The 27,559-nt window shown below is 44.7% G+C and overlaps 3 protein-coding genes across 3 annotated transcripts; 1 reads left to right on the top strand and 2 right to left on the bottom strand.

Moving 5' to 3' along the window:
* Positions 1-19,433: 19,433 nt before the first annotated feature.
* LOC131208855 (KH domain-containing protein akap-1) lies at positions 19,434-22,925 on the bottom strand. Its single transcript, XM_058201767.1, has 4 exons — positions 21,704-22,925; positions 21,255-21,642; positions 21,022-21,164; positions 19,434-20,203 (listed from the first exon to the last, which is right to left on the bottom strand). Exons 1-4 carry the CDS (start codon positions 22,892-22,894, stop codon positions 20,144-20,146), a joined length of 1,782 nt encoding a protein of 593 aa, XP_058057750.1. The 5' UTR covers positions 22,895-22,925; the 3' UTR covers positions 19,434-20,143.
* A 643-nt stretch (positions 22,926-23,568) lies between these two features.
* LOC131210109 (LSM12 homolog A-like) lies at positions 23,569-25,192 on the top strand. Its single transcript, XM_058203309.1, has 5 exons — positions 23,569-23,802; positions 24,085-24,218; positions 24,344-24,463; positions 24,566-24,691; positions 24,765-25,192. The coding sequence occupies exons 1-5, from the start codon at positions 23,679-23,681 to the stop codon at positions 24,831-24,833; spliced, it is 573 nt and encodes a 190-aa protein (XP_058059292.1). The 5' UTR covers positions 23,569-23,678; the 3' UTR covers positions 24,834-25,192.
* A 342-nt stretch (positions 25,193-25,534) lies between these two features.
* On the bottom strand, positions 25,535-26,735 carry LOC131207141 (uncharacterized). The gene is made up of 4 exons (XM_058199750.1): positions 26,657-26,735; positions 26,144-26,575; positions 25,781-26,083; positions 25,535-25,704 (listed from the first exon to the last, which is right to left on the bottom strand). The coding sequence occupies exons 1-4, from the start codon at positions 26,733-26,735 to the stop codon at positions 25,535-25,537; spliced, it is 984 nt and encodes a 327-aa protein (XP_058055733.1).
* Positions 26,736-27,559: the final 824 nt, after the last annotated feature.

Here is a 27,559-nt window from a genome sequence, read left to right on the forward strand (position 1 = left end):
AAGGAAATTTAACTAGATAACTAACAAAACTGTTTATTTGTTCATGTAACTGATCATAAACGGACATAGTGCTTCGTTAATATTGAAATTAGCATCAAAAGTACCAAACATCCTTAAAAGCAGTAATCTCGCGAGAGCGTTTTGACAACATACACAGAACACTCCGCTTGTATTGCCTTGGTGTAAAATTGAAGAAGATGCTTAATGAGGCTCTCTATAAATTAAAAACAACCAAAATACCTAATAATACATTGCTGAGAGCAATGAGCCAAGTTTTCGGCCATAGGGTCAGGAAAACTTTATAGTTAAAAAAGGCATGTCCGGCAAAAAAGATAGAAACACAAACACAAAAATAAAATATCACTTGAAACAATAAATACAATACACTCCATAAGTTAGGAGTTTGAAGTTGAGAAGAGTAGAGCATTATTTACTTCCAACAATTAAAATCAAAATTGTGAATGACTGACGACAAAGTGTGGTGCAGATGGTTTTAAGCAATGGAAGATTGAAAATAACAATTTTGTTTAACAATTATCACGTCGCATTCAATGTAGTTGACTTCAATCTCCTCAACGAAAGTTGTCACATCAAATATCAAATATACAAATCCAATAACATATCAAATATCAAACATCAATAATATCAAATAACATCAACTATTTCGTATATATTCCAAACCAGCGAGTAACGTTTGCTGCTCGATCAAGAACACTAAAAACCACTGAAAAATGTGGTTCGTTCCGACAAATTCGATTAAAAACACAAAACCTTACTACTGTGACCAAAAACAACCGGGAAACGAGTTTTCTTTGACTATCGTGGTGTGGTGCTCCATGAAATCCTTTCAAATGGCCAAACTGTCAGCGAAGAATACTATTTGGGCATTATGCGTCGTTTGCGTAGTGCTGTGCGTCAAAAAAGACCAGATTCTTGGTTCAACTTCCTCGTGCCTCGCATTGTTGAGATCATTTCTACACAAACTCGACCCATATCGTTCCGCAACGAACGTATTCGTCTAACTTAGAACGTGGACACCTTTTGCAGTCAACAGTTGAGATAGGAGCCAAGAGTATGCAAAAGCCTAGTTTAGGGGTTTAATTTGGAAGGTAAAAGTTATACATCTTCGGGCTTGGCACGTTGTGCTGTTACTCGTGACTGAATCGGGAATGCTTTCAAAGTCCCGATGAAGCCGGTCAGTATGAAATTGTCGTCTTCAAATTGAGTTTCACAACCGAAGCACTGCGTGTCCGTCGAACAAACCGCCGAAGTTCTCTGCTTGGGTGTTTAAGTTTCGTTATAAATCTTCAGCATAACAATATTTCATAATTCGTTTCTCATTTTCAGGTGGGGCAGAGAGAAGCATTGGGTGCGTTGATGCGGTGCGGATTGATAAGAATGGCCAATGCAGCGCGAAGCTCAACTCCAGTGCAGTAGACAGATGGATTTACTTTTATTTGCACAATTCTGTGTAAACGCGCCACCGAAGTGCGCTGTTGCGTAGCACTCGAGCGCACTTCGGCCGCGGAGTGCATGATTATGCGCTAGATGTGCGTCGGCAGTAATGCGTGAGGGATTTTTTGCTCTGGGTTGGCCGAAATGAGATCATTTCCACCCACCCACGTGCAACCCACCGGTTGCTGCCTTCCTGCTGCCCGCCGCTGACCGGTGGGCAAATAGTGCGATTTGGAGGCGAGACTGGGCCGTTATGCAGTAAATGTGATACATATGTGCCACCCATCATAAAAAAGGATGGTCAAACATTGGCCTCCCGCGCCACCCCCGGGCCCCCGGTCCATCGCTTCAAAACAAACAAAACAAATTGAATACCAAAATGCAAAAAAAAAACAACCGAAACCATAAAACGCTACCGACGGCCGCGTCGACTGCCCCGAAACTCGGGCGCAAAAAGAAAAATACACGGGGCCAAACAAAAAAAAACAACACAAACACACAGCCCACCAGCTGGACATAACATAAAATGAGCCAAAATAAGAGCAAAATAGTGGAAAAAATCAAACCGAAGGGCGCGGAGAGCACAAAAAGTAGATAGAAATGAGGAAAAAAGAATATAATCAGCCCAATCGGGGAGCGCGGGGACCGTGGGTTGGTGTGGTCGGCCGCCACCGGAACAATAGCAACAACAGCAGTAGCAGCAGCAGCAGCCCCGGAAAATTGCATATGCACAAAAGTTGGGAAGCCCACATGGTGGGTGGGGTGTGCATCACATAATATTTTTTGGGTGGAAATTGCAGCCGCGCCGCGCCGCGAATCGATGGATGGAAACCCGGAGTTTTCCCGCTACCTGAACCCCGGTGCCGGGTGCCGGGTGGACGTGTTTAAATCCATTTTGAGCATTACGGACACCGGGTGGCCACCCGCAGAGCGGGGGGTGAGGGCCTCCGGTGGGATATGATATAAATTTGGAAAAACACCGTTTTTTCCCACCACAGCCACAGCATGTTATCGTTTTTCCTCACTCACTCGCTGTGCGTAGCTCGCTCCGTTTCGATGCCGAGCCACTCGTGGCGCCGGAATCGGACCGTTCCGCCCCATTCGCTGGCGGTGCAAGACGAGTGCAACACACTGCACACGTGCGGCCGCACCCGCAACAGCTTTTGGGCTCGCTCGCTCATCGCTCGGCCCCACGTGTGCGGCCCGAAACCGATTCCCGTCATCCGGCACCGGCCCCCCTCGGAGGCCCTGACTGATCTACCTTCATCCCGTTTCCACCGTTTGCAGTCCCTTTTGGGGTGGAAATTGTTAACCGGCCGAAGAAAACCACAGTTCGAAAAGAAACAAGCATCGAAGGTGGAAAGCTGGCCGAAGTCCTTGGGTTCCCCGGTTGATGGGGGCAAAGCAAAAGTTGGAAAGCCTACAAAAAAATTGAAAACAGCAGAAAATTAAATGGAAGAAAAGGAAACAACAAAAAACGATGCAACAAAAATCCGGAAAGGACGAAACGGAACGGAAAATTAGGCAACCAACGGACAACCGAATAGTACACGGACACGAATGATGTGTGTAGGACGACTTTTTATGCTGTCCAATTTGCCTCGCTCTCTCTCTCTCTCTCGCTCAGTCGGTGCAGCGATCGCCAAATCGTGCACGCAAATTTGGTGGCTTTTCCTTCTCTTTGGACCCGTTTTTGTTGGCGTTATGCGCTGTGAATGTCGCCCCGATGCCTTTCTGCCTTCGGTCCAAAGGCCATTTGGTATTTCGTTGGGCTGGCGACTGCGATGCACCTTTCGCTTTCGCCCGCCACTATTCCGGGATGGCCTTCACTCGGCCGATTAACTGATTGCTGGCCGCGGATGTTGTACGTTTCCTTTTGCTTGGCACCGGTGACCGTCAGTTAGAACGTTTGCCCGTTTTGTGTTTCGCTTCCGGTTCCGGCTTCACTTCACGCCATTGATTTGTAACCGTCGTTTTCGTTTGCCGCATTAGGGTGGAGCTGGAAACGGTTCTGCTGTGCCGTTAATTCGAGTATCGCACTCTCATTATCTCACACGGAGGGGGGGGCGGTCAACAAAAGTTTTGGTGCTGCGTGTGATTTATGTTACACAAGCCCCACTCGGATGCGACACGGGATATGCGAGCGTCAGACGAGGGTCAGTAATTGACAAAAAAGGATAACATACGCACGATGAAAAAAAAACATACACAAATTGAGGGCCGGACATGGCCCAAAAAACACATGGCACACTGCACCCGCACACGTGTAGGGGAGAGAGAGAGAGAGAGAGAGAGAGAGAGAGAGAGAGCTTTTAATCTGATTATTAAGGGAATGGAAAAATGAGACCCAAAAAGGGGCCAGTCGCAGTGCAACTAATTGGGAGGTTTTCTGCCGGGATTTTGTTTCTATTTTACTTGTTTTTGCTCCCCAATGCCACCCAGTGCCATTTGGGTGGCATTTGCTGGCGGCGATAGAAGTGCGTGCGTATATGTGTCCCATTGTCCCAAACGGGCAGCCCACATTTATTTACGTACCTCCGAGAGCCACCATCATTCGTTCGTTTTTTTCGGGTACATTTTCGGTTGGGAGTTTTGTTGTATGTACCTTGGGCGGTCGGCAGTTTTACTTTGAGGCCACGTATTTTATCGTTAATTTTTTCAATTTTCCCGATCGCTTGCGGGATGGCACGGGATGTCGGGTGAGGAGTCGGGCCCCCGAAAAGCTCCAGTACTGCGCGCGTTGTCTCGTTGGGCACGTACACCTCTCGGGGATAATTATATCCGGCCAGGGGAAAAACAGAAACGGGAACCCAACCCAGGCTGCGGACCACAATTTATCAAAAAGTGCGGGGACACGTCGGTGGCGGTCGTGGCGTCAAATCAAAACCCGTTGCACGATGACCGATGGCACCATTCGGAGGTGGATCATTACAGGTCCTGCGCTGCCATCGAGGCCACATACACACGTGCTGGAGTAACTAATTATAAATTTCATATTATGTACACCCTCCCGGCGCTAGTAGACCAGTGGCCTCCCTGGGTGAAGCCGGTTGCAGGATTCGACAAACATCATCCGGTCTCCGGGAAGGGAATCCGGGAGAATCGGCGGCAGGCCGGGCGGGATGAACTTTGAAAGTTTTATTTCCGAACATCCTTTTTTTGGGATCCCCCCCTTTTTGGACACCACCATTACCCAGTGAGTGAGACGGCACTACGGGTTATCGGTGAAAAGGAAATGAGCGGAGCAACAGCAAAAAAAAAAGATAAATATAAAAATAATAATAACGTTAATAATAATGAAACACCTATCCCTGGCCGGTGTTAATCTCTCTTTCCTTCTCATTCACCGGGTCTCGCTTTCTCTCGCATGTCGATCGATCGATCTCTCTCTCTCTCTCTCTCTCTCTGACGCACAGGGGGCATCAAATGTTGAAAATAAAATTTTAACTATTCCTCAAAATCTCTGGTCCGCGAAAGCCGTAACCGGGGAGGGACCTCTAGCACATGGCGGCCCATGAGCATGCTGGCCCCGCGAACCCACTGGCCACCGCACGACCTGCACACAGACACACGCAAATCGTCCTACTCGGGGTGGGGATCAGTGCATTATTTTTCGTTAATGTTTCGATTTCCGTTTTTCTCTTTTCAACTCTCCCTCTCCTTATCTCTTTGCTTTCCCTCTCTTTCTCTCTCTCTCACTTTCTCTCTTTCTCTCTCGTTTAGCTTTTACTGTTGTATTGAGCTTTTTTAAATGCATTCTTTTAATTTATTTGGCAACCATTATTTTGCTATCCCTTTTTTCCGAAGGGCACGGGTTGGCGAAGCAAAAGTAAGGATCGGCTGCAGGAACCACAGGAACCGTGGTACGATGTGGCCTCATGGGCTGTCGGTAAGTAGCTTTGAGCCCGGAACCGGGCAAGACGATGATGCTGCTACTGATGCTGATGATGATGAGGCCGGCGGTGGTGGCAACCGGTTGGTGGAGATTCCGGAGATTCGGCAGAGTTCAAAAGTGTAGCGCGGTGCGATAGCTTCTTCCTTGTAGTCCTCTTTTTCACGGTCTGGCCACAAACCGGGACGCAATTGCACGCCAAAAAGGGCTTTTAAAATTTGACAACAATCCACCATTAATGGTTTTTTCGACCATAACACTTAATCCCTTTTAATTAAAGGCACCAGTTGTGGCAGTTTGAGCGAACAATAGAAAACAATTCACTCAGCCAATCCGAATCAAACACATTTTCGCCGAAAGCTTTTCGCCGCTTTCACGGCATTGAAGTTCTCGAGCTTTTGGGCTAGTCCTAGGGCGTCGTAGTAGCCCGTGAGCCTGCCCCACTCGAGCTAGACACACGCAAGCACGTGCACACACGAGAGCGAGCGTTTTGACGGCTTCGATTAGCTCCAGCAATCCGGGCCTTCGAGCCGGGGCTCTGGTGGCAGTGAATAGGCCGCACCCCCTTGGCGGAAGGATGCGAGAGCTTTTTTCCTTCACTCATGTTTCTTGCTTATAAGGACAACATAATGTTTATAAAATGGGTTCTTTAAATTCGATTAAAAATGAATGACTTCTTTTCTGTTTAACGAAAAGGTATTCATCTTGTGATGTTTGAATTAAAACAGCAGTCAAAACTTTTTTTCGGAACTGGAACTGGAATAAATATCGTTTTAATCCGATAAAATAATCGTCTCTAGTGTACTTAGTACTACTGTGCTGAGTACTGGAATTATGGAACGATTTGGAATTGAAATATGGAATAGAATAAACTTTAATGTACTTGGAGCACGTAAACTTACTGCTTTTATTCTACTGAAAAGAAGGACAAAGGATCCGTCGAATGAAAACTTTCGATCTATCCCTGCAGTTTAAAGATTCGAACGTGAGTACTATAGAAAGTATATTTACTCTCCAGCACGAATAACCTGTGAGTAAACATTCAATTGGAGTTAACAATTATTGGAGTTGTAGAGCACACCGATTATCTTATTGAACCTGTTAGCTCAGAACTACCTCTGACGAACCAACACTCCAAATAATAATTAAACATTCATTCTTTGAAGTTATGAATCGGACATAGAGCTAGCTTGAATGTCAAAATCAAAAGATTATGAAAGTGTTTTCCATTCGCTTTTGCAAATATAATTTATGTACGAATAAATAATAGAAAGAATAGATAAATGAAACAACGATGAAAAGCTGTCACCATAGAAAGGATGGATATTGTTTCGCTCTTTTCAACATCTGCTCACAATTTGTGTTAGACTTCAAAAGTAGGAAACGCTGTGAGAGAAATAATGTTATATAATATTAAGCACATCTCCAATTTGGAATACGGTTTTTTATTTATTATTAGAATGGACAAAGCAGTATGACTACACTAACTTGATGTTTTGAACTCAAGTTGATGACTGTCAGGGTCTTTGGCTTAGAAAACGATTAATCGGGAGCCACGGGAGTACAGTTGTGGTCCTCGAACTCAAACGAAATTACGCCTAAAGCCATGCTGAAAACAGTAGCATTATTTACATTAATTATTGTTGCCAATTGAAAGATAATGGACAAGCAGCTGAAAAGCTTGTTTGAAAAAGCTTCCCAGAAATGATATCAATCGTCGGAGGTACTTACGATTCGTGTGAGTACTTTAAAGTAAATTGAATAATGTTTTCCTTTCGTTTAACCGTTATTTTTTTAAACAACATTTTTGCATTTAAGTTGCCATCAAAAAGTAAAAAAGTCACCATTATAGTTTTATTAAAATAGTTACCGAAATCGCTTCGCGACAATACCGATGAAAGTTTAGCATAAAAATAAAACACATCGCGATCGCGAGCAGAAATCGGAAATATTCACGAAATCTTTGCGGCGTCCTGAAGGTGACGGGGACATGACTTTCCAGACGCTGTCCTCTTTTTTCTCCTCGACGGACCCTATCGTTCCTTTTCATCGCTAACCCCCCTTCTGTGTCGCCCACGGCACACGCCCATCGGTCGCGTCGTTGCTTCTTCCAGCATCGCTCCAGTCTCCTTCGAGTGCACCTCGAAGGAGACTCGCGAATGCGGCTCGTCTTGCACTCTGGTAAGTGGCCGTTTACCGTCCGACGCACACGTCGGCCCCGCCAGCAGTGAGGCAGGGAGCAAGAGGAGCAAGAGGAGCACCGCGAGAGGGCCCAAAAATTTGAAGCCCTCAAATTGGGGACCGCCGAAAAGGGACGATGCTGCTGGCAGCCTACAGACCGTGCAAGATGCATTCGATTCTGCACGAATTGCCAAATCCGAGGAACGGTGTCCCGCGTCGCCACCGCCTCCGTCGTTGTCGTCTTCCTCCTGCGTCGCGGATAAGACGCTGCATAATGTTTCGTTTCGCGCACAGCGCCCCCAAAACAATGCCGTTCGATTGTCGGCCGGACTCGGGTATGGCCGAGCGGCGCAGGATGCGGCAGGATGGAAAGCAGACCCCAAACCGGTCGCAAGTGCCGCTAGTTGCTTTGCGCGTTTCTTGCGCGTTTCTTGCGAGCTTTTTTGGCTCGTTTTGTGCAAGTTTGGAGCCTAAGTTCGAGCCGGCGAACCCGTCCCGCCTGGAGTCCACCGCCACCGGGCCAGGCTCGAAAAACATAATTTGCGCTTTCCTCTTTCACGGGCTTCATTGCGGGAACGGCTTCAGTGCGGACCCCCAGGACCGGACACGCGGACCCAACGGACCCCTACAATAAGGATCATTACGGATCCGGCTCCGGACGAAGGAAGCCGACCGAGCGCATGGTACTTGCGTTTGATCGCTTGTGGGCCGTCCGGTTCTGTGTATGGCGCAAGATTAATCACTTCAGCCCGACTGTGGCTAGCGCGAGGCTAGAGCATCGCTGAGTACATCGACCCCGTGCCCAAAATGTTGCCTTATTTCGTCTCCTTTCGTTGGTTCTCGCGCATCCCACCGAATCGATCGACCTGGCTCCGGACCGAGCTAATGCAGGGTTCTTTGAGACACTTGAGGCCTCCGTCCAGCGAGTGGGCTGCAACCGGGCCGACCAGGATCGTGTGATAGCATTTAATTTTGAGTGCCCATTTTGATGAAATGGAATCGAATGGCCGACCGACCGGCACAGCCCGGCTGGTGCTATTTTCGATTACGAGCCCGGAAAACCATCGGCAGTGTAATTCGAGGCGATGCCAGCGCCGTGTCCGTGTCCGGGCCGCGCTGGGGCCCGGTTTTCCGACACCTACCGGAAATTGGGTGGATACGGTGGCGGAATGTAGCGAATTCGAGCGTCCTCCCGTTGCACTCGATGCGTGCGTGGAATTTCACTTTGAATTATTGTTAACCGATCGGTCGGCAGGACCACGGTGCGGCGGGCACGCCGGGGAAGCACGCATTCGGCGAGCATTACTGACAAGAACGATAATGGGAAAATATGTAAATTTTGTTGCAACGAAGTGTACATTGTTAACAAACGCGTAACAAATGCCACAAACAGTGGTCGCCATTCGAAGCGAAACATAAACGTCACATTCGGTTGCGAACGAGCGAGCTCGGAGTAATAAAAATCATTTTAGCGAAATGATGGCGACGGACCCGTTTCGGGGCCAATGTATGGGCATATGACCCCGTAATGGCTTCATGTTGCTTTGGGCAACCAAAAATAAAAATTGTAGCTAACAACTCACGAAATTAATATTTCCCCTCCCAGGACAGCCCCGTTCGGAGACCGATCGGAGTTCTCTAACGTTCTTAATGGCCTGTCTTCTGGAAGGTTTATGGTGTCAGTCGGCACTGCGAACTCGAATACAAAATAATTGTTTATGCCACTTAAACGCTTGCCACTAAATAACGAGGCGAAATGCCATGCAATGGTAACGAACTTTGTCACATGCCTTTCGTCCCAAATAGCAAATCAATTTGGAAAGTGACGATATACCTTACCTACCATTCATCCGAATATCGAGAGTATACATATATACGATCATGAGCATAACTTTTGTCGTACGTTTCAAAACTAAATTTGTGTTCTTCTAGAGCCAAAACCGTGATCGTTTCCCAGTAATTTTCAATCCAATCCAATTCAAATATTCTGCCAATTTTGGTTTTACTCCGCTTGTTTGTTCAGATATAATGATTTTAAGCGGGATAGAATCCAAAAGAAATTTTGCAGCATTGTTTTATATTAAAAAAATAACAAACAAACGTTGGTTTGCCGACTTAATCGTGGTCTTAGAGGCATCGATGATGCGTAACGCAGTTCAAATGACTCGGTAACACAAAAAAACGTAAAAAATTCACAAAATCGTTGTGAATGATCGAAAAAAAAGTTGGGTAAGTTAGCGGACATTCTAAAAATATGTAAAGAACATGTTGTCTCTATATTGCATGAGCGTTTGACTATGAGAAAAACACTGTTGACCAGATATAAGAACTTGCTCATGATTGTGAGCAATGTTTGACCATGTTTAAACGTAACAAACACGAATTTTTGCACCGATATGTGACAATTTATCCAACATGTTTCAAACACTTCATTTCGGAATCAAAACGAGCGTCATCTAAGTGGAGTACAACTGGTGAACCTCGATCAAAGCGCCCTACAGTTCAATTAATCGGCTGAAAAGCTGCTTTTCGGCTTTTTTGAGATGTGCGTTGTTTAGTATTCATGGATTATCTTGGGAAGAGAAATATCATCAACTGTGGATATTAAATAGCATTATTAAACCGTTATTGAAGGCCGAAATAACAAAAAAAAACATCAAAAAAAACGTATCGTCTCACAAGTTGATTAACAACAGCAAAATTACATGAATTGAACTTCGAATTCAACAGATTTGGCTCCCAGCGACTAGCAGACCGCAAAAAAGCTCTCCGGTAAAAAATGTTACTGATAAAAGTTTAATGATATGAAGGCTATTGATGGAGATTACATTGATGAGTAAAGAAAAACGTGAATTCTTTCTTGGGCCTGATAATGTTCATCCCATGTGATAGAAATAGAATTGTTTCTGTTATTAACAACATTTTTCTTGAATTCATTTTCTTGTATTCTTGAATAATATGCCGTATTTATTAATCCTCTTTCTTAATTCTATCGACATAACAGACTTAAATCTAAGCATCATGGAAGAAAATGGGGACAGTGGTATTTCCTCCACCTCGCGAACACCTTATCCCGGGCTTGTTCGGTTTCAACAGCTATTACCAGTATAAATCCGGACCAGTCCGTTTTTCTAAGATAAATAAACTATTTGAAAACTATTTAAAAATATTTAAACACTAGAAAGATAAAAAACAGCAAACTTTTGCTATTGCTATTTAAACTTTATGCTTTAGGTTTTGCAATTGATGTAAAAGCGTAGACAGTGAAATAGCCTGATTTAAACTTAACAAATCTGCTTACACGAAACGCTAACTCTAATCATTCAGTAAATAATTTTCTTTTTGTCAATGATGGAGAAGCTCTAAATTTTATCCTTAAATATCCACGTTCGATGCATTTACAACAATCGTCCTTTCTTCAGACTTCTCTCTCTTGCATGTAGATAACTTTAGCATTGATATTTGAAAAAAAAACCTTTTTATTATTAAATCTTTCATGTTTTGCTACTTGAGTAATAAAGACAAGGAACTGCAATAATAATCGGTTTCAGTGATCATTATCATCATTCCATTATTAAACATTGTCCAATACCTAAGATGATTTGTAAGACAGTCTAATTGGATTACAGTTTTCATTTCATTTCTATTGGAGTGCAAAGAACAGCACCTTGTTTGTATACTAAATAGTTGAGAGCAACGATAGCAATTGGGGGGGATCTTGTTTTTCCAGAAAATCCTCAACCCACCCATCTACAAAGCTTTCAAAGTCTGGATCTTTTCCAATAGATTTGGATGTAGTGTATAAAATGAATTAACTTACGCAATGGCGACTGACAAACAACAACGAAGTGAATCCGTGCGTCATCTGATAATTTAAAAAAGAAAGCTTCCTTATTCCTTCATTGAAACAGTGGTCTCCAGATTAGGAGAGATGCAGCACCAATAATTAAACCAAAAGAAGGTGAATCCTCACCCGATCGGCGATCGGCGGCCGGAAGTTCGTGCCTCCATCAATGCATCACCAAGAGACAAAGTTCCGCAACGTGTATGCGCTCAGACATGCCGAGCACGTTCGTTCTCTGTATCTCGCCCCAAAAAAAACGAAAAGGTGCGCCCAACGAAGTTGGATGATTGTGCGAATAATGTCTAATTTGTTTTGTGACCTACTTGCCAGTCTCGGACAACAAAGACCATGATTCAACCACGTTTGTCCTAAAAACCATTTTGTAATCATTACTTCAAATGACCGTTCCGCGGAACTTGGAGAGAGGGAGAGTAGCTGTTGTGCCCAGACGGTGGCCGGTGACTAACCGTCTGCACTCGTGAAATTTTGTAGGAGTTTCACTTTTTGTTAAAATATGTAACCGGAAACGAACAGCTAAACAGACTTCTTTTAGTAGAATACAACCGGGATGACTGTTAATGAAATTGTTAGTTAGGTTAATGTATTTACTTTGAAACTTTTAGGAATCGTTTTAGCAATTGTTCCAAAACATTATCGGTTCTATAGAATAGTTTTGTTGCATTTGAACAACAAGTATTTTTAGTCATTCGCACTGTTCAATGAATTGAAATTACTTATTGATGCCCACTTTATCTAAAATGAGCATGGCTGTGTGTATGGAACACTTTAAGAAAAAAAATGTTTAAATACTTCGTTATCCATAGAAAAGTTATAGCTAATTCTACAATCTAACGGCTTTGGTAATAACAAGAAGAAACGCATTGATCACATCATTTGGGCAGACAACATTAACGTTGTCAGGAAAGCTAAGAAATGTTTTTTTGTATTGTAACATGAAAACGTACTTATGTTATCTGCAATAAAAATAACATTATCAGTTATCCTTTGCACCGACCATAAAACTAAGCTTTATAAGTGTTATGAATAATTAATGTTTCTATTATTACGGTAATGTGAGGCATGGGTTTGCTAGTGGAATATGGCTTAATGCACACTCTTTCGGGTGTAAAAAATCAACGCTTTTCAACACGAAAAGCTTAAATAATAAAATTGCAATTTCCTGACATGTGGCAGCACACGAATCCGCGCAACAGATAAAAAACTCTATTACTTTTACGCCTTTTTTGCGATCCTGCAAAATATTGCAACAGAAATAAATGGATTCCCATGACGTGTAAAGAGTAGCATTACAATTTCCACACATAAATGAACACAGCATGTTGTTGAAGTATGCTGCAGCTGATTTAGAGTGCTCTAGGTGAACATCTGGTTTCCGACCGGATTGTCAGCCATATTTTCGCCATGCTGTGGTAGTTTAATCTTTAAACAAGTATTGAACCGGAAATGCACAAATATTCATTCTGGAATTGATGAGGTTAATTGCAACATATAATAATAATGGAATAGATACTTGTTTTCTGTTAGTTGTTTACTTTCGGAAAAATAAAGTCTCACAAAATAAAACAACAAAATTTATCACACAGGGAACGAATGAAAGCAACATATTTGTGATCGACTGAATGAAGCCACAAGACAAATTTCCCTTCGACTTATTCGTCAAAGACTTATTTTCCTTCTGGCTTAGAACTAAGGGTTAATAAATCTGATCAGTTTAAATTTAAAGTTAAGCAGCAGAAACTGCAAAACCCAAAATGTGTTTTCAATAACCTATTTCTTAAGACAACAACCATGTCTGCGATCCTTCAGTTTCATGATTCTTAAACCTGCTAACTCAGGTAAACGGTTTCGAAACGTTCAAAACATCCGTAAGGATAATGATTATTTTAACCAATGTACAGAGTTATTTTTAATGAAATATTAGCTTTTCTCTATAATGTAGCAGATGATTCCCCACTTCTACTATTCAACTTGTTAGCGCTCTTGTTTACGAATGCAGCATATTCGCTGCTGTTATAATGTTTTCTTTTGATCATCCGAAATTGTTCTGTATTAGAAAGGGAATAGCAATCTTTTATTGCATTGCATTCAGCTTTTAATACATCAAAATACTACGACGTGCTACCTAAAGAAACCGATTTTAACCGTATTTTTTTATCATATCGATGATCATGTGTTTTAAAGAAGATCGAAATAAACCATTGACAAAACTAAAAAAATTCGAGATAGTTTAGGTGATCATTCAAACAACCTCGAAAAGTAACATTTAGATTAATAATGTAAAGATCGAATCACAAGAAAAACATGCTGAAAAATTTATGGAGATCGCTTGATAGATGAGAAATAAATAAAAGCTTTGCATTTATCGATAGTCCCATAAAATTTTTTGAAACAGGTTTTCCACCAACTGAACAGAACTTACCGAAATCACAAGCAAATAATATTCAATTGTGTAGAAAAAATAATAATCGCAAGGCCTTAAGTAAATGATATCCTTTCTAATGATGATGGATTGTTGCCTTCCTTCGCTGACCATCTAACACCGATACCGATACTCAAAGGCGTACAAACAACGTAAATAGAACAGGCTGAAAAGTCCTGAGCCTAATTGGGAAAACGCGATTTTTTTGCTCAAAGTTGGATTTATTCACATCGTAATTTCCTTCAAGAGGCACACAATCATTCCAGCGCCGTTGTAACATTTTTATACCACTTTCGTACAAGGATATATCTTTTGTCCCAAAAAAGACCTCAGTTTATGCCATAATCTCTTCATTCGAGCGAAATTTCTTACCGGTGGGCATTTCTTGAGGTCTGGGAGTAACCAGTAGTCGCTGGGAACTAAATCTGGCGAATACGGTGGATGTGGGAGCAATTCGAAGTTTAATTCATTCAGTTTTGCCAACGGTTTGATTGACTTTTGACACGATGCGTTGTCTTGGTTTGCAATTTTGACTTCAAACGCTCCAATAGCGCTGTATAATATTTACAGTTGACGATATTTCCCTTCTCAAGATAATCGATGAATATCAAACAACGCACATCCAAAATACCGAGGCCATAACCATTCCAGCCACTTAGTCGAGCTTTCGGGCGCCTTGACCGAGGTTCACCAGTGACTCTCCACTCACATGATGATCGTTTTGACCCCGGAATGAAGCGATGGATCCAAATTGCATCCATTGTCACATATCGATGCAAAAATTCCGGTTTATTACGTTTAAAAATGACCATCACTGTTCAAAATCATCACCACGTCCTTGTTTTCTACTCAACAGTGAGTTTCTCATAGTTAAATGTTTATGCAATATAAAGACACACGTTCTTTTGATATCTTTAGAATGTCACTTAACTCGGGCAACTTTTCTTTCGATCGTAGAAAACGATATTGTATATTTTTTAATGCTTTGTGGTGTTACCACCTCCACTACATTCGGTATCAACAGAAATTGATTTTGATCCATTGTTTTGAAAATAACAAAAGTAGCATCACTCTTAGCACAATAATTCACAAACTTATACGTAGAATATCATGAACTTTGAACACCTTTCTTTTATTACGAACCAAAATAGCGATGAAAAGAATAAGACTAACACTATTTATGGTTTGTGCGCGGGACTTTTCAGCCCATGTCTTACAACGTTTGATACTAATACATGTTCTTCACCGGATCATTTGTGAGCAACGACTACCATCCTGAGCATAAAAAAAATGTATAAACTAGGCAACTTTCTCTTTATTTACTATAATTTCTCGTTTTTTTATGTGGTGTTTTCGTAGTTCTTTTATTGTTGTTTAATTTAAAAGGAGTGTAAAGTTTGTGCTACTCAGAACACATTTTCATGCCTCGATTTCGTTACAATTAAACCCAAGCTGGGCTTGGACTAGAGTCGCAGTAGACTTTTGTTGATTCTGGTGGATGCAGCCTCAGCTTAAGTTAAGTGAGACAACCTATCTGTGGAGAAGGCAGACTCGTTGAAAGAAACAATGTAGCAGCCCGACCATCCGGTGAAACGCTCTAAGCAGCAGCATAAACATTGGACTCATCATAAACGGGATCGCGCCATCCGGCTGAAAAGTGGCTCCGTCCGAGATGTGGCTAAAAATATGGAATCCACTGTGAGTACCGTCCATAGTTCCAAAATAAAGTTGGGTCTGAAGACATAAAAGAAGCAGAAAACCCCGAAACGGAGTGCAAAACAAGCTGCATCCGTTAAACCAAGAGGCCGTTAATTGTATGATCAACTGCTTCGTGACAAACGAGTTTGCGTCATCATGGACGATGAAACTGAAACGATTGATTGCAAATTTGACTACAAAACTCTTCCGGGTCCTCAGTATTACACTGTTCTGGATCGCCAGAATGCTGACGATGCAGATACATCCGTTTTTACTGAAAAATTCGGAAGAAAGGCAATGGTTTGGCAAGCCATTTGCGAGTGTGGCATGCATTCTGAACCGTTCGTGACAACGGAGACGATGAAATCCGATATTTACATCCGCGAATGTCTGAATCGACGCCTACTGCCTATGATCCGAAAACATGAAGGTCCAGTACTATTTTGGCCGGATTCGGCATCCGTGCATTACTCCAAGAATACGGCAGCCTGGTTCCAATCCAACGGGGTCCAGTTCGTTCCGAAGAAGACTTGAGAAAACATGTAAAGCCAACCAACACCATTGAAATATTCACCGAAGATTGGAAGAAAGTGCCCAAAATGATCGGAGATCGGTTTTTGCAAAAGCTAAAGCAAAAGCTTGTGCACAAGCTGTTCGTTCAATAGTTCGATCATTGGCCTTCGGTTAGCAGGAATATAATTTTGTAAGAACGTACGGTTAAGTAAGATAACAGAGCGTTAAAAGCTGAAAAAAAATGAGTTTACTTCAAATTTGAAGTTTTGGCGTTCATTTAAAATCGTGCTTAGACATAATGAAACGGTCTATAATAGCGGTCAATTTGATGAGCCAAACATAAGATCTTTTGCATAAGGTAGTTTGGAAATCAATTCACTTTTTGCCCCGAGACACGATTCGAATCCAGGAAGCGATTTTGCATCCGACAACCAGCTCTGCCGTTCTTACGCTGTCTGTAACAATCAATTCATATGGTGTTTGCCCATCGTTCCGGATTTTTCGATAGCTTCGATATGCATCGCATCGAACCGATTAAAGAAGTGATAAAGTTCTTCATTGTTGATTATCTGAGACGCCAAAGCCGCTGAAGTCGGTCTGTTACTAAGTGTGGCGACTTTCCGGATCGACCCTTCCCGAACCAATCGTTCATTCGCAAGCAACAAACCCCAGCCCCGGTGGCCAATAGAGTGTACACAAAGTGGAGTTATCGAAAATGACAAGTATTGTCAATTGCAGAGAGATTGATTTTTTATCTTTCCTGTGGCGCCCAAACCACTCTAAAATCAATACATTCGAAGGCTGCAGGACCATGGTTCGTGTGCAGCGAGCGTTTTTTTTTATGTACGGTTTTATGGAATTTATCACGTCATCGAGTGGGACGATCAAAAGGGCGCACTTTGGCCGCCGGAAATGGTAAGTGGGAAGGATGGTATTATTTTTCATGATTATATTCATTTTTTGTTTCGTTGGTCCTTTTTTTATGATTAATATTACGATTTGGTTTTATTTTGCTGAAAATCCGTGACATTTTTTTTTTCCTCCTTGTTGTCTCTATATACCCGCTTAAGGATGAGGATTGTATACTTGCTTGCTACGGGGTTTGATCATTTTTGCTGATTTCATCATTTCACCGTTTAATGCCACCAAAATGAGTGAGCGAGAGCGTGCGATGCGAGCAGTATGGTTGGGCGGTTTTTATGCGAGCGGCGCATTAATTTAGCATGAGATAATGCATTCCAATCCGACGTGGTGGCCGAAAAAATACAAACATAGTCTTGCTGTGCCACCATCGCAGCATCGGGCACATAATTCGGCCCGAAATCAGTCGATCGCCGGCACTACCCTCTACCTTCTCAGGGTCGCCGATGTCTTCCCTCTCATCTAAGTGTGTGGCCAGCGCTCTGTAGCCCCACGCTTATGATCGGAAACCCCCTGCGTTGGCGGTGTCAACATTTTTCGGTGACAATAGCCCAAAATAATTGTATTTACGCCAACTATTTACTACACGCAGCTTACATGTAATACCACCGCCGACCCTGCCTAACACGAGCTGCGAAATAATTGAATGCCATCGTCGGCCACCGGTCTACGTGTGTGACAGGATTTTCCGCTTTTTCCAGGACTTTTTTCTTCCTTTGTCGCTACATTTTTGCCTTGTTTGTTGGTTGCCGGATAATTTATCTCGTTATTCTGTGTGCGTCGAGTGTTTTGCTGTTTTTTCGTTTTTTGGCCGAGGTGCATAATTATTTTGGGCTTTGTTGTTTCGGTGATAATTAATTCTTATTATTTTACTGCACTACTGCACAGCCTTCGGATTGGTTCTTGGTTTTCGGCCCGTCCCAAGCGGGGTCCAGGTACCGCGCGGCTACAGGATCGCGGTTGGCTCGGGGACACAGACTCTGCTCAGCCGCGGCCGCTCGCGTTCGGTAGGCGTAGATTATGTTTGGTTAGGCCGCACGCAAATACTTTATATGTTTTATGGAGCCCCACATAAATGACCCGGACACAACACATGCGAAATTATGTATGTTCGAATGTGTGACGAGTTTGTGTGCTGGGAATGGGGAAAAACGTGGTGTACATGTGATGAAAATAGTGCTCGTTTTTTGGCGGTTTTATTCTGTTTTTCCTTTTCGGGCAGGCTTTTTGACAAATGCCTTCGACACCCGATTTTCGGAAATATTGCTCGTGTATTGTGCAATTTTACATAAAGTTTAACCGCGAACTGATTACATAGGGACAAAAGATAGGTCCTCGGAAGGGGAGTGAAGTCGGTGGAAGACGAAGGGAGTTTGGAATGGTGCATAATGATGTGTATGATAAAGTATTATCACACGACGTTATATTGTTATAAAAATAAAGTACAGTTCCTATTAGACCCTTTATGGAAAACCTCTCCGTAAACATTGTTTTGTTCAATGTCCGCCAGCCTCTAATAATTTACCAGACCGGAGCATAATCCTTAATACAAAATATAGTTTATCGTCAAATGAGATTTCCTTCAAACACTAAAGTTTAATTGAATTCAATTAAACGGCCACGTTTTTGGTAGCCCATCCCGAACTACAAACGATAATACTCCTTCGTTTAGCTTTGCGTCCTTTCGAAACCGTACTATGCGAAACTGAAAAGGAAACGGTCCGCAACGAACCCACACGTAGATCATAATACTGCAGCTACTTCCGTTCACTTGCCTACAATCCGAAACGTTCGCATCACTCTCGTGTCGTGCCACCTTGTGCCGTGACCCATTATTAGCAGCGGTCTACAATCGAGAAACAGCAAACAACGCGGCAAATAATCCCCGCGCAAAACCGGTCGCCGGACAAAGCTTCGCTACAGCATACGGAGCGACTGCACGCGGTTCGGTCATGCATGCGCAATATTTTGGAAAGTTGTCTTCGATCACGTGGCATCCGCAGCAGCAGCCCCAACAGTAGAAAAGAAAGATTTGAAAGTCAACGTCAAACGCGCTTTGCGAAAGTTCGAATACCCTCGGGGCGTCGGGTGACACGTTGGTGGATTCGAGCTGGCCAACGAAGCAAACCAACCGCATGGAAGAAGGATAACGATACGAACGAGATGCGTGGCGTGTGAAACAAAACACAGCGCTCTGATAAACAAATTACACAAAGATTTGCAGTCCTTCACGCAAGACGTGTGCTGGGATTTTTGTCCCTGTGCGCATCCGCATTCACGCACGCACGCAAGGCGTATACTTCAGTTTGCCCCAATTAACAGCAGACACCAAACACTAAATTTAGAACCGCCACTTTCGGCCACGTATCGCGCAGCATACAGCTCACCAGAAAAGTATGCAAGCGACGCACAGACTAACCCAGCCCGACGAGGCCGCTCATTCTTTTCCAACACTTCTTTCCAATCGCCAGGCGCCGCAATGGTTTAAGATCAATTAGTTTGAATTTATTTCATAAATACCCTTATACAAAATAACTATAAAATAAGTAATTGCTTTAGCTGCAATTCATAAGCCAAGAAAAAAACTTGAACGACAGTCGTATTATGCTTATTTTAACGCAGTATTCACAATGTGTTCACTTTCCGTTTTTTTTATAGCAGTAACAGTAACGAGGAAGGTGTACAGGGAAGTGTTCATTTATGGGGGGGGAGTTTGGAAAAGGGACAGCGGAGGTGTACCGGAGGACGGTGAATGGAGGAGGTGAATTGGTTCAATCGTACGCAATCAAGCACACGCACGCAACATCCCCGATCCGCTTTAAGTTTTGCACGTTCCAAACATCAAAGATTGCTTCTTTTTCCAGTGCTCTCGCCACTTGGCAGCACCTGTTGTTGTGGCTTGTAGTGTCCGAGAAACGCGTTTCCAGTGACATTATCTTCCGAGCGACGGTGCTGAGGTTACGAGGTTGTGGGTTCGGCTTGCATCGATCGCATCTCTTCCAGTCCGGCGATCCTCTCTTCCATCCATTTTTGATGATGCCTTTCGCCTGTCTCCCTGCCTCTCCTAAATCTCACTGATCAAGTGTTGCTTACCGGATTAAGGGCTTGCCATTTGTTTTTGTATCTTTAAATTTGTTATCAATTTGTTCACCTAATAGTAATGTTCATTCTGCACTCTCCCTACTCCTGCGATCTTCTCTCAGTCGACCCATCTGGCGAACCCACGGGCAACTAATTCCTTATTTATGAAAACTACGTTCTGAAAGTAGACAACGAAAGCGAAATAAGCAGGAATATATCAGAAATTGTTAGTAATATTGAAGGTCAAATGGTTCACCCCTATGAATACATTAGACTCTTTTCAGGCACCCGCCATCCATCGATCAAATACTGGCGACCTGGTGGCGTACAACAAGGCATTCGATTCGGCCTTGTTTGCTGGGATTTTCAGTTTGCCGAAATATCTTATCAAATTTCAATCGAGTTTGTTCAGTGCGCTATCTTCCGGGTTTTCCAGGCCACATAAATGTACCACCAACAATCGACGACGATCGCTTATCACTTGCAATCGGCGCCAACAGCAAATGTTCATCGTGAAAAATTGGGTCAATTTAAAGTTCTGCAGTTTACAAAACTGGAAACTACAAACTAGTAGTTTAGAAACTACAAACTAGTAGAAACTGCAAACTAGTAGGAAACTATAAAGCAACACACAAAAACGCACCATAATCAGTGACGACCGCAACTAGTTTACAGTGACCATGGCACTTCCGTAGAAACTATTCCAGCCACCGCGACTCGTGCTGTGCTAATCACAACAAACCAAATCTCCCGTGTGGGCCGGCCTCAGCTTGGTTCTTTCCAACAACAAAAAAACGAAACAACCTCAACCGGCTCTGCCCACGAGATAAGGCGCAAACTGTGAAACGTTGCGCACACTATGTTCAAGCCGAATTTGATAACAACTTGATGATCTTGGCTACACGGCGGTTATTAGTCGCCCGTGGCCTTTTTCTATGTCAAGGTTGGGTTAATGGAAAATTTTCGACAACGACACATATGCAACGTTCTACTTACATCTTTTGCTATTGAAGAGAACAGATAAATCTCCGGCAGACCCTCGGCAGTGTAGCCGGCCACCTGTGCCTGCATGATGACACCGTTCGTTAACCTACGGAACAGTTCGGTGGCATCGGTGGACCAGCTGTTTTGGCTTTCATCTGGAGAACAACAAAAGAAACCGAAAGACGGGCATTGAACAGTGAGGGCGAAAACAAAGCATATCAAAAACTTGTGGTGCGAAAACATACCGATCGGTTGAATATTGGAGAGCACGCACTCGATCGATTGAAACGGCACGCTAATGAAATCTTTTCTAATCTGACGCAGACTGTGCAGGGGCAGGGTCGAGTAGCCACCGTAATCGAGGTACTTGACCAGCACCTGATTGGTTTCCGCGTCGTGCTGCATAATCACCGCCCGGTACCAGGTGCCACCGACAAACGCTACGCACACCGCGTTCGGGACAATGTCCGCAAGCTTCGGTGCTTCGCTGATCGAGTAGCTTTTATTGAGCGACTGCTGCATACTGCCCAGCTGCAGATGGGTCGGGTGTAGCGGCTGGTGCAAGAACAGATGGCCTACGGATACGATGCAGCTTATAGCGACGTCATTGTTGATGCCCTCTACCAGCGGAAGCTAACGAAGGAAGGTATGAAAGTTAGGTTCCGGCATCCTTAATTTTGAGCAATCAACTTACGCTTTTGCAAGTATCGTTCATCAGCGAAAGCGGAATGACCGCCTCAACGTGACTAATTTCAATGCGTTTCAGGCTAAGCGCTGGATACCGTTTCTGGGGGAACCGCTGGCGAATGATCTTCAGTGCGTTTTGGATATCGTCCGGGGCGCCCTCGAGTGTGCAGATTTTGCTCGTATGCGTGTCCGGATTGCGCTTAATGATTACATTCACGCCTGTCTTCTGTTTGATTTGCTTCACGAATGCTCCCTCTTTACCGAGGATGCTCGACACGAGGAAGGCTGGCACCAGAAACTCGTACATGGTCACCGCCTGGCCGACAGAATGTGGCGGGCTCGAGCCGTTACCCGAGTCCTCCGAACGGACGCTACAGATACTGAGCGGAGGACTACCGGTTTGCTCGGTGCGTTCATCGAACGCTTCTGCGTGGTGGTTATCAAATGCGGCACGACTTTCGGTGACATTGTTGTTGCTGTGATCCCTCGCAGTGTTTTGCGGCTGTGGCTTCGGCTGCTGTTGCTTCTGCTTCTTCTGCTGTTGCTGTTGCTGTGGCTGTGGTGGCTGTTGCGCTGGCTGTGGCTGTGGCGGTTGTGGTGAAGGGGTCTGCTTTTGCGGTTCTTCATTTCCGTTTGCATCGGCCACTTTGAATTGGCAGCTCTGTATCGACGCCGGCTTCGTGGGACGAATGACTACGGGTTCCTTCGCCTTTCCATCCATCATTCGATTAAACTTCATCAAGTTGGGCTTGTAGCGGGCTACCGAGTCGGGCAGGTCAATGGATGGGCTAAAGCTAAACTCCTCCGAATCGTCACCGACGAGCCGCGAACGACCGAGAAGATCGCAGTTCGCCACCTCACCTCCCTTCGACGGGCTCTTGTTCGGCACGATGTCGATCGGCGCCGAACGGGATGATCCGGCCGACGAGTGACCGGAACCGGAACAGTTGTCCCAACTCTCCGCTCCGCTAGCCGGCACCGCCGACTGTATCGGAAGTGACGAACTTTGTCTCACATCCGGCTCCAGCTCGACGGTGCTGTTTGCTGCGCCACCAGTCGCTGTACTTTCACATTCTTTACCTTTCTCTCCGCCCGTGTCGCTTCTGTCCGGCTTAAATTTGCGCCGATACCACACGAGGCCCACGATCAGCGCGAGACCAGGCAGTGACAAAAACAGTAATGGGCGTCCGGCAATCATTTTGCGTTCTATTTTCTCGCTACTTTGCTGCGCGGGCTGAAATGATGCGAAGTTCCGAAGAAAGCGCTATACATGTGGCTGTCGCTCACAAAAATCTACCCGGGCGGCCTGTCTCGCCATTTTCGGCCAAAAGCAGTGGAAATAAACGCAACCCAGCGCTAATTACAGCTTCCAGACCAAACTTACCGTTAAGGTATCCTTAGGCACGCGATTTGGATTGAAAATCAACGATATTAATCGATATTTATCACTTTCAAAGCGTTAGCGACGCACACGTGTATTCACGGTTTATGTTGGCTAATACAAACATGGCGATCCAATGATACCGGCTCTTTGGGGAAGGCTGCATTTTCTCGCATACGTACCCTGAAACCCGTCGATGCGCCAGTATAAACGGTTGTCCGTCACATTCGAGAACATTTGCCACCCATTTTTAGCACAACATCCGATTTCGGTTAGTACAGCTGCATCTTGATTCATGTGTTTGGCTTTGAATTCCTAGAAAAAAGTCATCGCAGGGTAATTTCCACTCCAATTTGAGAGTCAAAATATAACTGGAGATGAATGTGCAACGAAACCTACCTTAAAACAAATAAAATTGTGGATTCAAATGGATCGCAAGTCTCCACGACGAGTGCGAAACGTCATGATTGTGGAGAAAACGGTGAATGTGACACTTTGATAATAATAAATCGGAGTCGAGAAAGCAAAGCCGAGCAGTGGACGGCAGTGGAAAGCAAAAGCAGGAGCACCAGATCGCAAAATAACAACACCAGTCGCGGTAATGGCTGCTATCGTCCAAGAGTGTTTCTCGATCGGCAGCACGGTAGTGTGCACGACCTGTTACAATGCGAACATCGAGGGCGAAGTGTTGGCGTTCGATCAGCAATCGAAAATGCTCATACTCAGTATCCTTTTCCAAGTGGCGTGAAAGTTTCATTTTCCAGGAATTGGCAGGGGAGCGAATGAAAAGCAGGTTGCAACTGGCCCGCCAATCGCTCCTAGGTGTAACCAACATTGGGATGGGATGGACCGTAAGCCCAAACCGGGAGAACGGTTGTTCCGATGCGCTTTGCACAACTGAATGACGGTGGACCTAGCGGTCCGCAGCGTGCTTACTCTTGCGTTGTTGACTTTTCATACATACCTACATTTTGTGAGATTCCTTGACTTAGATTCTCCCCGCTCAGAATGTCCATCAGCTAGTAAGTCCGCCAAGCTGAACGATGTCTACATAGTCAATCTGGCGATGTGCAGCGATGTGCAGGTGAAAAAGGAAGTCTGTATAGTTCCGGAGCAGCCACTGTCGTTAAACCTGCAGCGCGTAAGTACCGCCGTTCCGCTTCTTTCGCGAGCACCAGCACTTGCCACCGGTTGCCACAGCTTTTGCTTGCGTGTTCGCCCGTTGGCGGCTGATTGCTGATTTGCTCGACCTTTCGCTCCCTTTAGCTGAGCACCCGGGCCCGGAATCAGGTGGAACAGAAAAAGCGCCAGCTTACCGCGCTTGCTGCCGGTGTCAGTCCAGAGGGCCAGAACCTTTTCATGGCAATTGCACGCACTATCGAGCAGGTAAGTGGCGTATGCACCGGCAAGACACCGAAGAGCTGGCATGCAAAAGCTCGTTACTGCCGAAACAAGAACTGCGTGAGTTAATGCCAATCTCGCTTGCAGGTAACCTGGGTCGGACCCAAAATAGTAGTCTTCAACGAAGTTATGATATCACCTCCATACAAAATCGATAACGTGCACACAAACTGTCCGTCGGACCAGCGGAAGCTGAGCTACGTGAAGAAAATCGTAAGCATCGGTTGCGTTGGGTAACGCGTACCGTTTCTCTAACTGAACTGGCTCTTTTTGGCGACCATTGCAGGTGGAAAAACATGTGAACGATCAAGCTAACATAAATCAAAGCACATCAGCGGACATAGCGGCGAACTGATTTTCCCGGGTTGCGAAAGCACGGTAGAAAGGAACAGTGTGCTGTCCCATGGACTTGAATGGCCTGCGTACGTGTAGGTTCCGGTCCGTGGGAGAAGCGGCTGCGGGCGATGGGGATGATGTACGATGCGTTGCTAGGATCTGGATATGGTTATGTGGATAGAGCAGAATAGATTGAGTAAAACCACAAAAAATGGGAAAGTGAGCTAAACATACGTCCATTATCTTTATTGACGGGTCCGAAGTATCCAAAATTTGTATCTGTTAGCGACGCCACCACGTGGTGAGGCAAGTGTGTAACGGGAAATCATTTTACGCAACCGATCTAAAATCCTCAACTACATTCAAACTTACATCAAGGGCACAGGTTTTTGAGTCTTATATTTTGCCGGTTTTTGAGTCTTATCTCAAATCGTTGCCTTCGTTTAGCACCAATTACAAGCTTAATCTATTTTTGCCATAAGCCTAAATTCATTAGGAATTATGCATCGCAGCGTAATCGTTGTGGCGTACATAAATAATACTTGTTGCGCTTTATAAATAATTCGCTTCCTAACTATTTACATTCCTGTTGGGAATCCCATGCGCACTGTCTTTCATACTAGCTTGCATTTTAAAATAATTTCAATGACCTCAGGGAAGCACTAGTTTTTTCGATTGCATCCATTTTTGTGTCGTTAGTCCGTTGTTACGCCTGCACGCTCAACCGAAAAACTTTTTCACCCCAAATAAGCTTCCCATCAGGTCTCGATCGAGAAAACTGAATCCTCCGTAGTCCGGCGACTCGCTCTGCTCAGTTTCGTTTTCCTGCACACTGCCGCTGTCCGCGCCGCCTTCGTCATCGTCATCATCATCATCATCGTCATCCTCGTCTAGCGAACGCAAAGAAAGTTATGCAAATTAAGTCGATTTTAATAACTGTCATCTGCGCGAGATGGTCAAAATTACCCAGCGAAATGCCGAAATCCAGATCATCTTCCTCATCTTCCTCATCGTCTTCGTCTTCTTCATCGGCCACATCAATGTCGTCAACAGGCGGTAGCGGTTCAGCCTCCATCACCGATAGTCCACGCGGTCCGAATTTGAAGCATGAAACGCGCAGTACCGCTTCGATCTCGTCGTCCGCACGCAGCTCAAGTCCCAAACAGGCCTTGAAGCCTTCGTTTGCTTTTCGCGAGATACCGTAGATGCGGCCACAGAATCGGTTATAACCACCGGGTAGTGGCAGACAAACCGGTGTCGCTCTCCTCGCTGTAGTCGCAAGGAACCAATCAAAAACTGTCTGCATTTATATCTTCCGCTTGCGCTTACCAGAGATGACACGGTTCACGATCATACGGTCGGCAAATTTAACTCCCACCGACATCCGATCGCCGTCCAGGTACTGGACCACGGCACAACCGGGACCTTTAATCGGGAAGAGCGGCACATCGATGTCCCGACAGCAGTTGCACTCGTAGGCGGTGCATCGACAGTACCGATTGATGACACTCGAATCGTCCGTGTTGACCACCGTCGCCTCGCTGACCGTTTCCTGTGGCACCACGTTCGATTCCTCCAGCACCTCGTTTACCACTTCCTGGCTGGCCACCTCATCATCAATTTCGTTGGTTTCGGTACTCTCCGGAACGGCTTCGCTGCCAATATCCTGCTGGTTGGACGAAGAAACGTCTTCGTACGTGTCCACGTTCTGCTTCTCCTGGCCGATCTTGTTGCTTCCGACGATAATGTTGGATGAAATGCCTTTCACCGGAAACGGTGCTGTTGATGGTGGGATGGATTGTTCAATTTAAAATAATAGTCCTGCGTTCCGGTTACACTTACTTTCGAGTTTCCGGGCGCTTGCCAAGGTCAGAACCGCACACAGCACCACCACAGACCAGAGTGCCAAAGAGAGTCTCATGTTGTCTGTAATGTAGCTAATTAGCTGGCAGTGAAAAAATAACGAAAGAATAAATGCAGGGAAAATTATGCATTCAAACACCCACTATCGTGATCAGGTTTCCGAACGTGAAAGAAAGCCCGCGAGGAACAGTCACATTCCGATGCGATCGGTGTGCGAGCGTTCGATTCTGGCGACAGCCGCATGTTTGTGTTTGCCGTCCGGCGTCCACCGAAAAGTAGGTCAGATTTACGCATAATGTTTTCTCGGAAACTTTCACGAAATTTTCGTATCCCATACCAATCCGGCGAAGCAGATTTCGGTTTTTAAACAAATTTCGCCCGCAGAATGGTGCTCTTTACGCACTGAAGCTGCGTTACTCGATCTTCATTAAAGAAGAAGAAGAAATTAAAATCCTTTTCCACTTCCCGCCCAATGAACCAGCCCAATTCGTTGCGAACCGTTCTCGCTCGATACTTTCGTGCCTTCGCCGGGCAATTAACAGCTGATCCCAATTGGACCGGTAACCGCTAATCGACGGTTAACTACCGCTAACTGGAGCAACTAAAGTGCTCCAATCTGTGGACGATCGAAGTTCTACAAGAGGAGGCACACATTAGGGCCACCCCGTCGAAAACGGCCAGCGTACCGTTACCGAAGCATAGCCAAAACCGTAGCTACAAAACTAAATTAACCGATTAAGAAGCGTGCTTCACACAGTGGAACGGCTAACGGGCAAGGGCAACAAAGTTATCAATTATTGTGGAACCGTTGTTCGAGTAATTTGTGCGGTAATTTGTTTGCTAAATTGAGCGTTTCAAACAATACGAGTAGAAATAAGGATG

This window comes from Anopheles bellator, chromosome 2, assembly GCF_943735745.2.
Source record: "Anopheles bellator chromosome 2, idAnoBellAS_SP24_06.2, whole genome shotgun sequence".
Classification (NCBI taxonomy): domain Eukaryota; kingdom Metazoa; phylum Arthropoda; class Insecta; order Diptera; family Culicidae; genus Anopheles; species Anopheles bellator.

Bases quoted from the DNA above. Each gene is read 5' to 3' on its own strand.
- LOC131207141 (XM_058199750.1), bottom strand. From the start codon at position 26,735: ATGAGACTCTCTTTGGCACTCTGGTCTGTGGTGGTGCTGTGTGCGGTT. The intron at 26,084-26,143 runs GTAAGCGCAAGC...TTGCGACTACAG, and splicing joins CGTGAACCGTGTCATCTCTG to CGAGGAGAGCGACACCGGTT. The intron at 25,705-25,780 runs GTAATTTTGACC...TGCGTTCGCTAG, and splicing joins GGATTTCGGCATTTCGCTGG to ACGAGGATGACGATGATGAT.
- LOC131208855 (XM_058201767.1), bottom strand. From the start codon at position 22,894: ATGATTGCCGGACGCCCATTACTGTTTTTGTCACTGCCTGGTCTCGCG. The intron at 21,643-21,703 runs GTAAGTTGATTG...TTCCTTCGTTAG, and splicing joins TGAACGATACTTGCAAAAGC to CTTCCGCTGGTAGAGGGCAT. The intron at 20,204-21,021 runs GTAAGTAGAACG...GTCTACTTTCAG, and splicing joins TCTCTTCAATAGCAAAAGAT to AACGTAGTTTTCATAAATAA.
- LOC131210109 (XM_058203309.1), top strand. From the start codon at position 23,679: ATGGCTGCTATCGTCCAAGAGTGTTTCTCGATCGGCAGCACGGTAGTG. The intron at 23,803-24,084 runs GTATCCTTTTCC...CTCCCCGCTCAG, and splicing joins ATCGAAAATGCTCATACTCA to AATGTCCATCAGCTAGTAAG. The intron at 24,464-24,565 runs GTAAGTGGCGTA...TCTCGCTTGCAG, and splicing joins TTGCACGCACTATCGAGCAG to GTAACCTGGGTCGGACCCAA.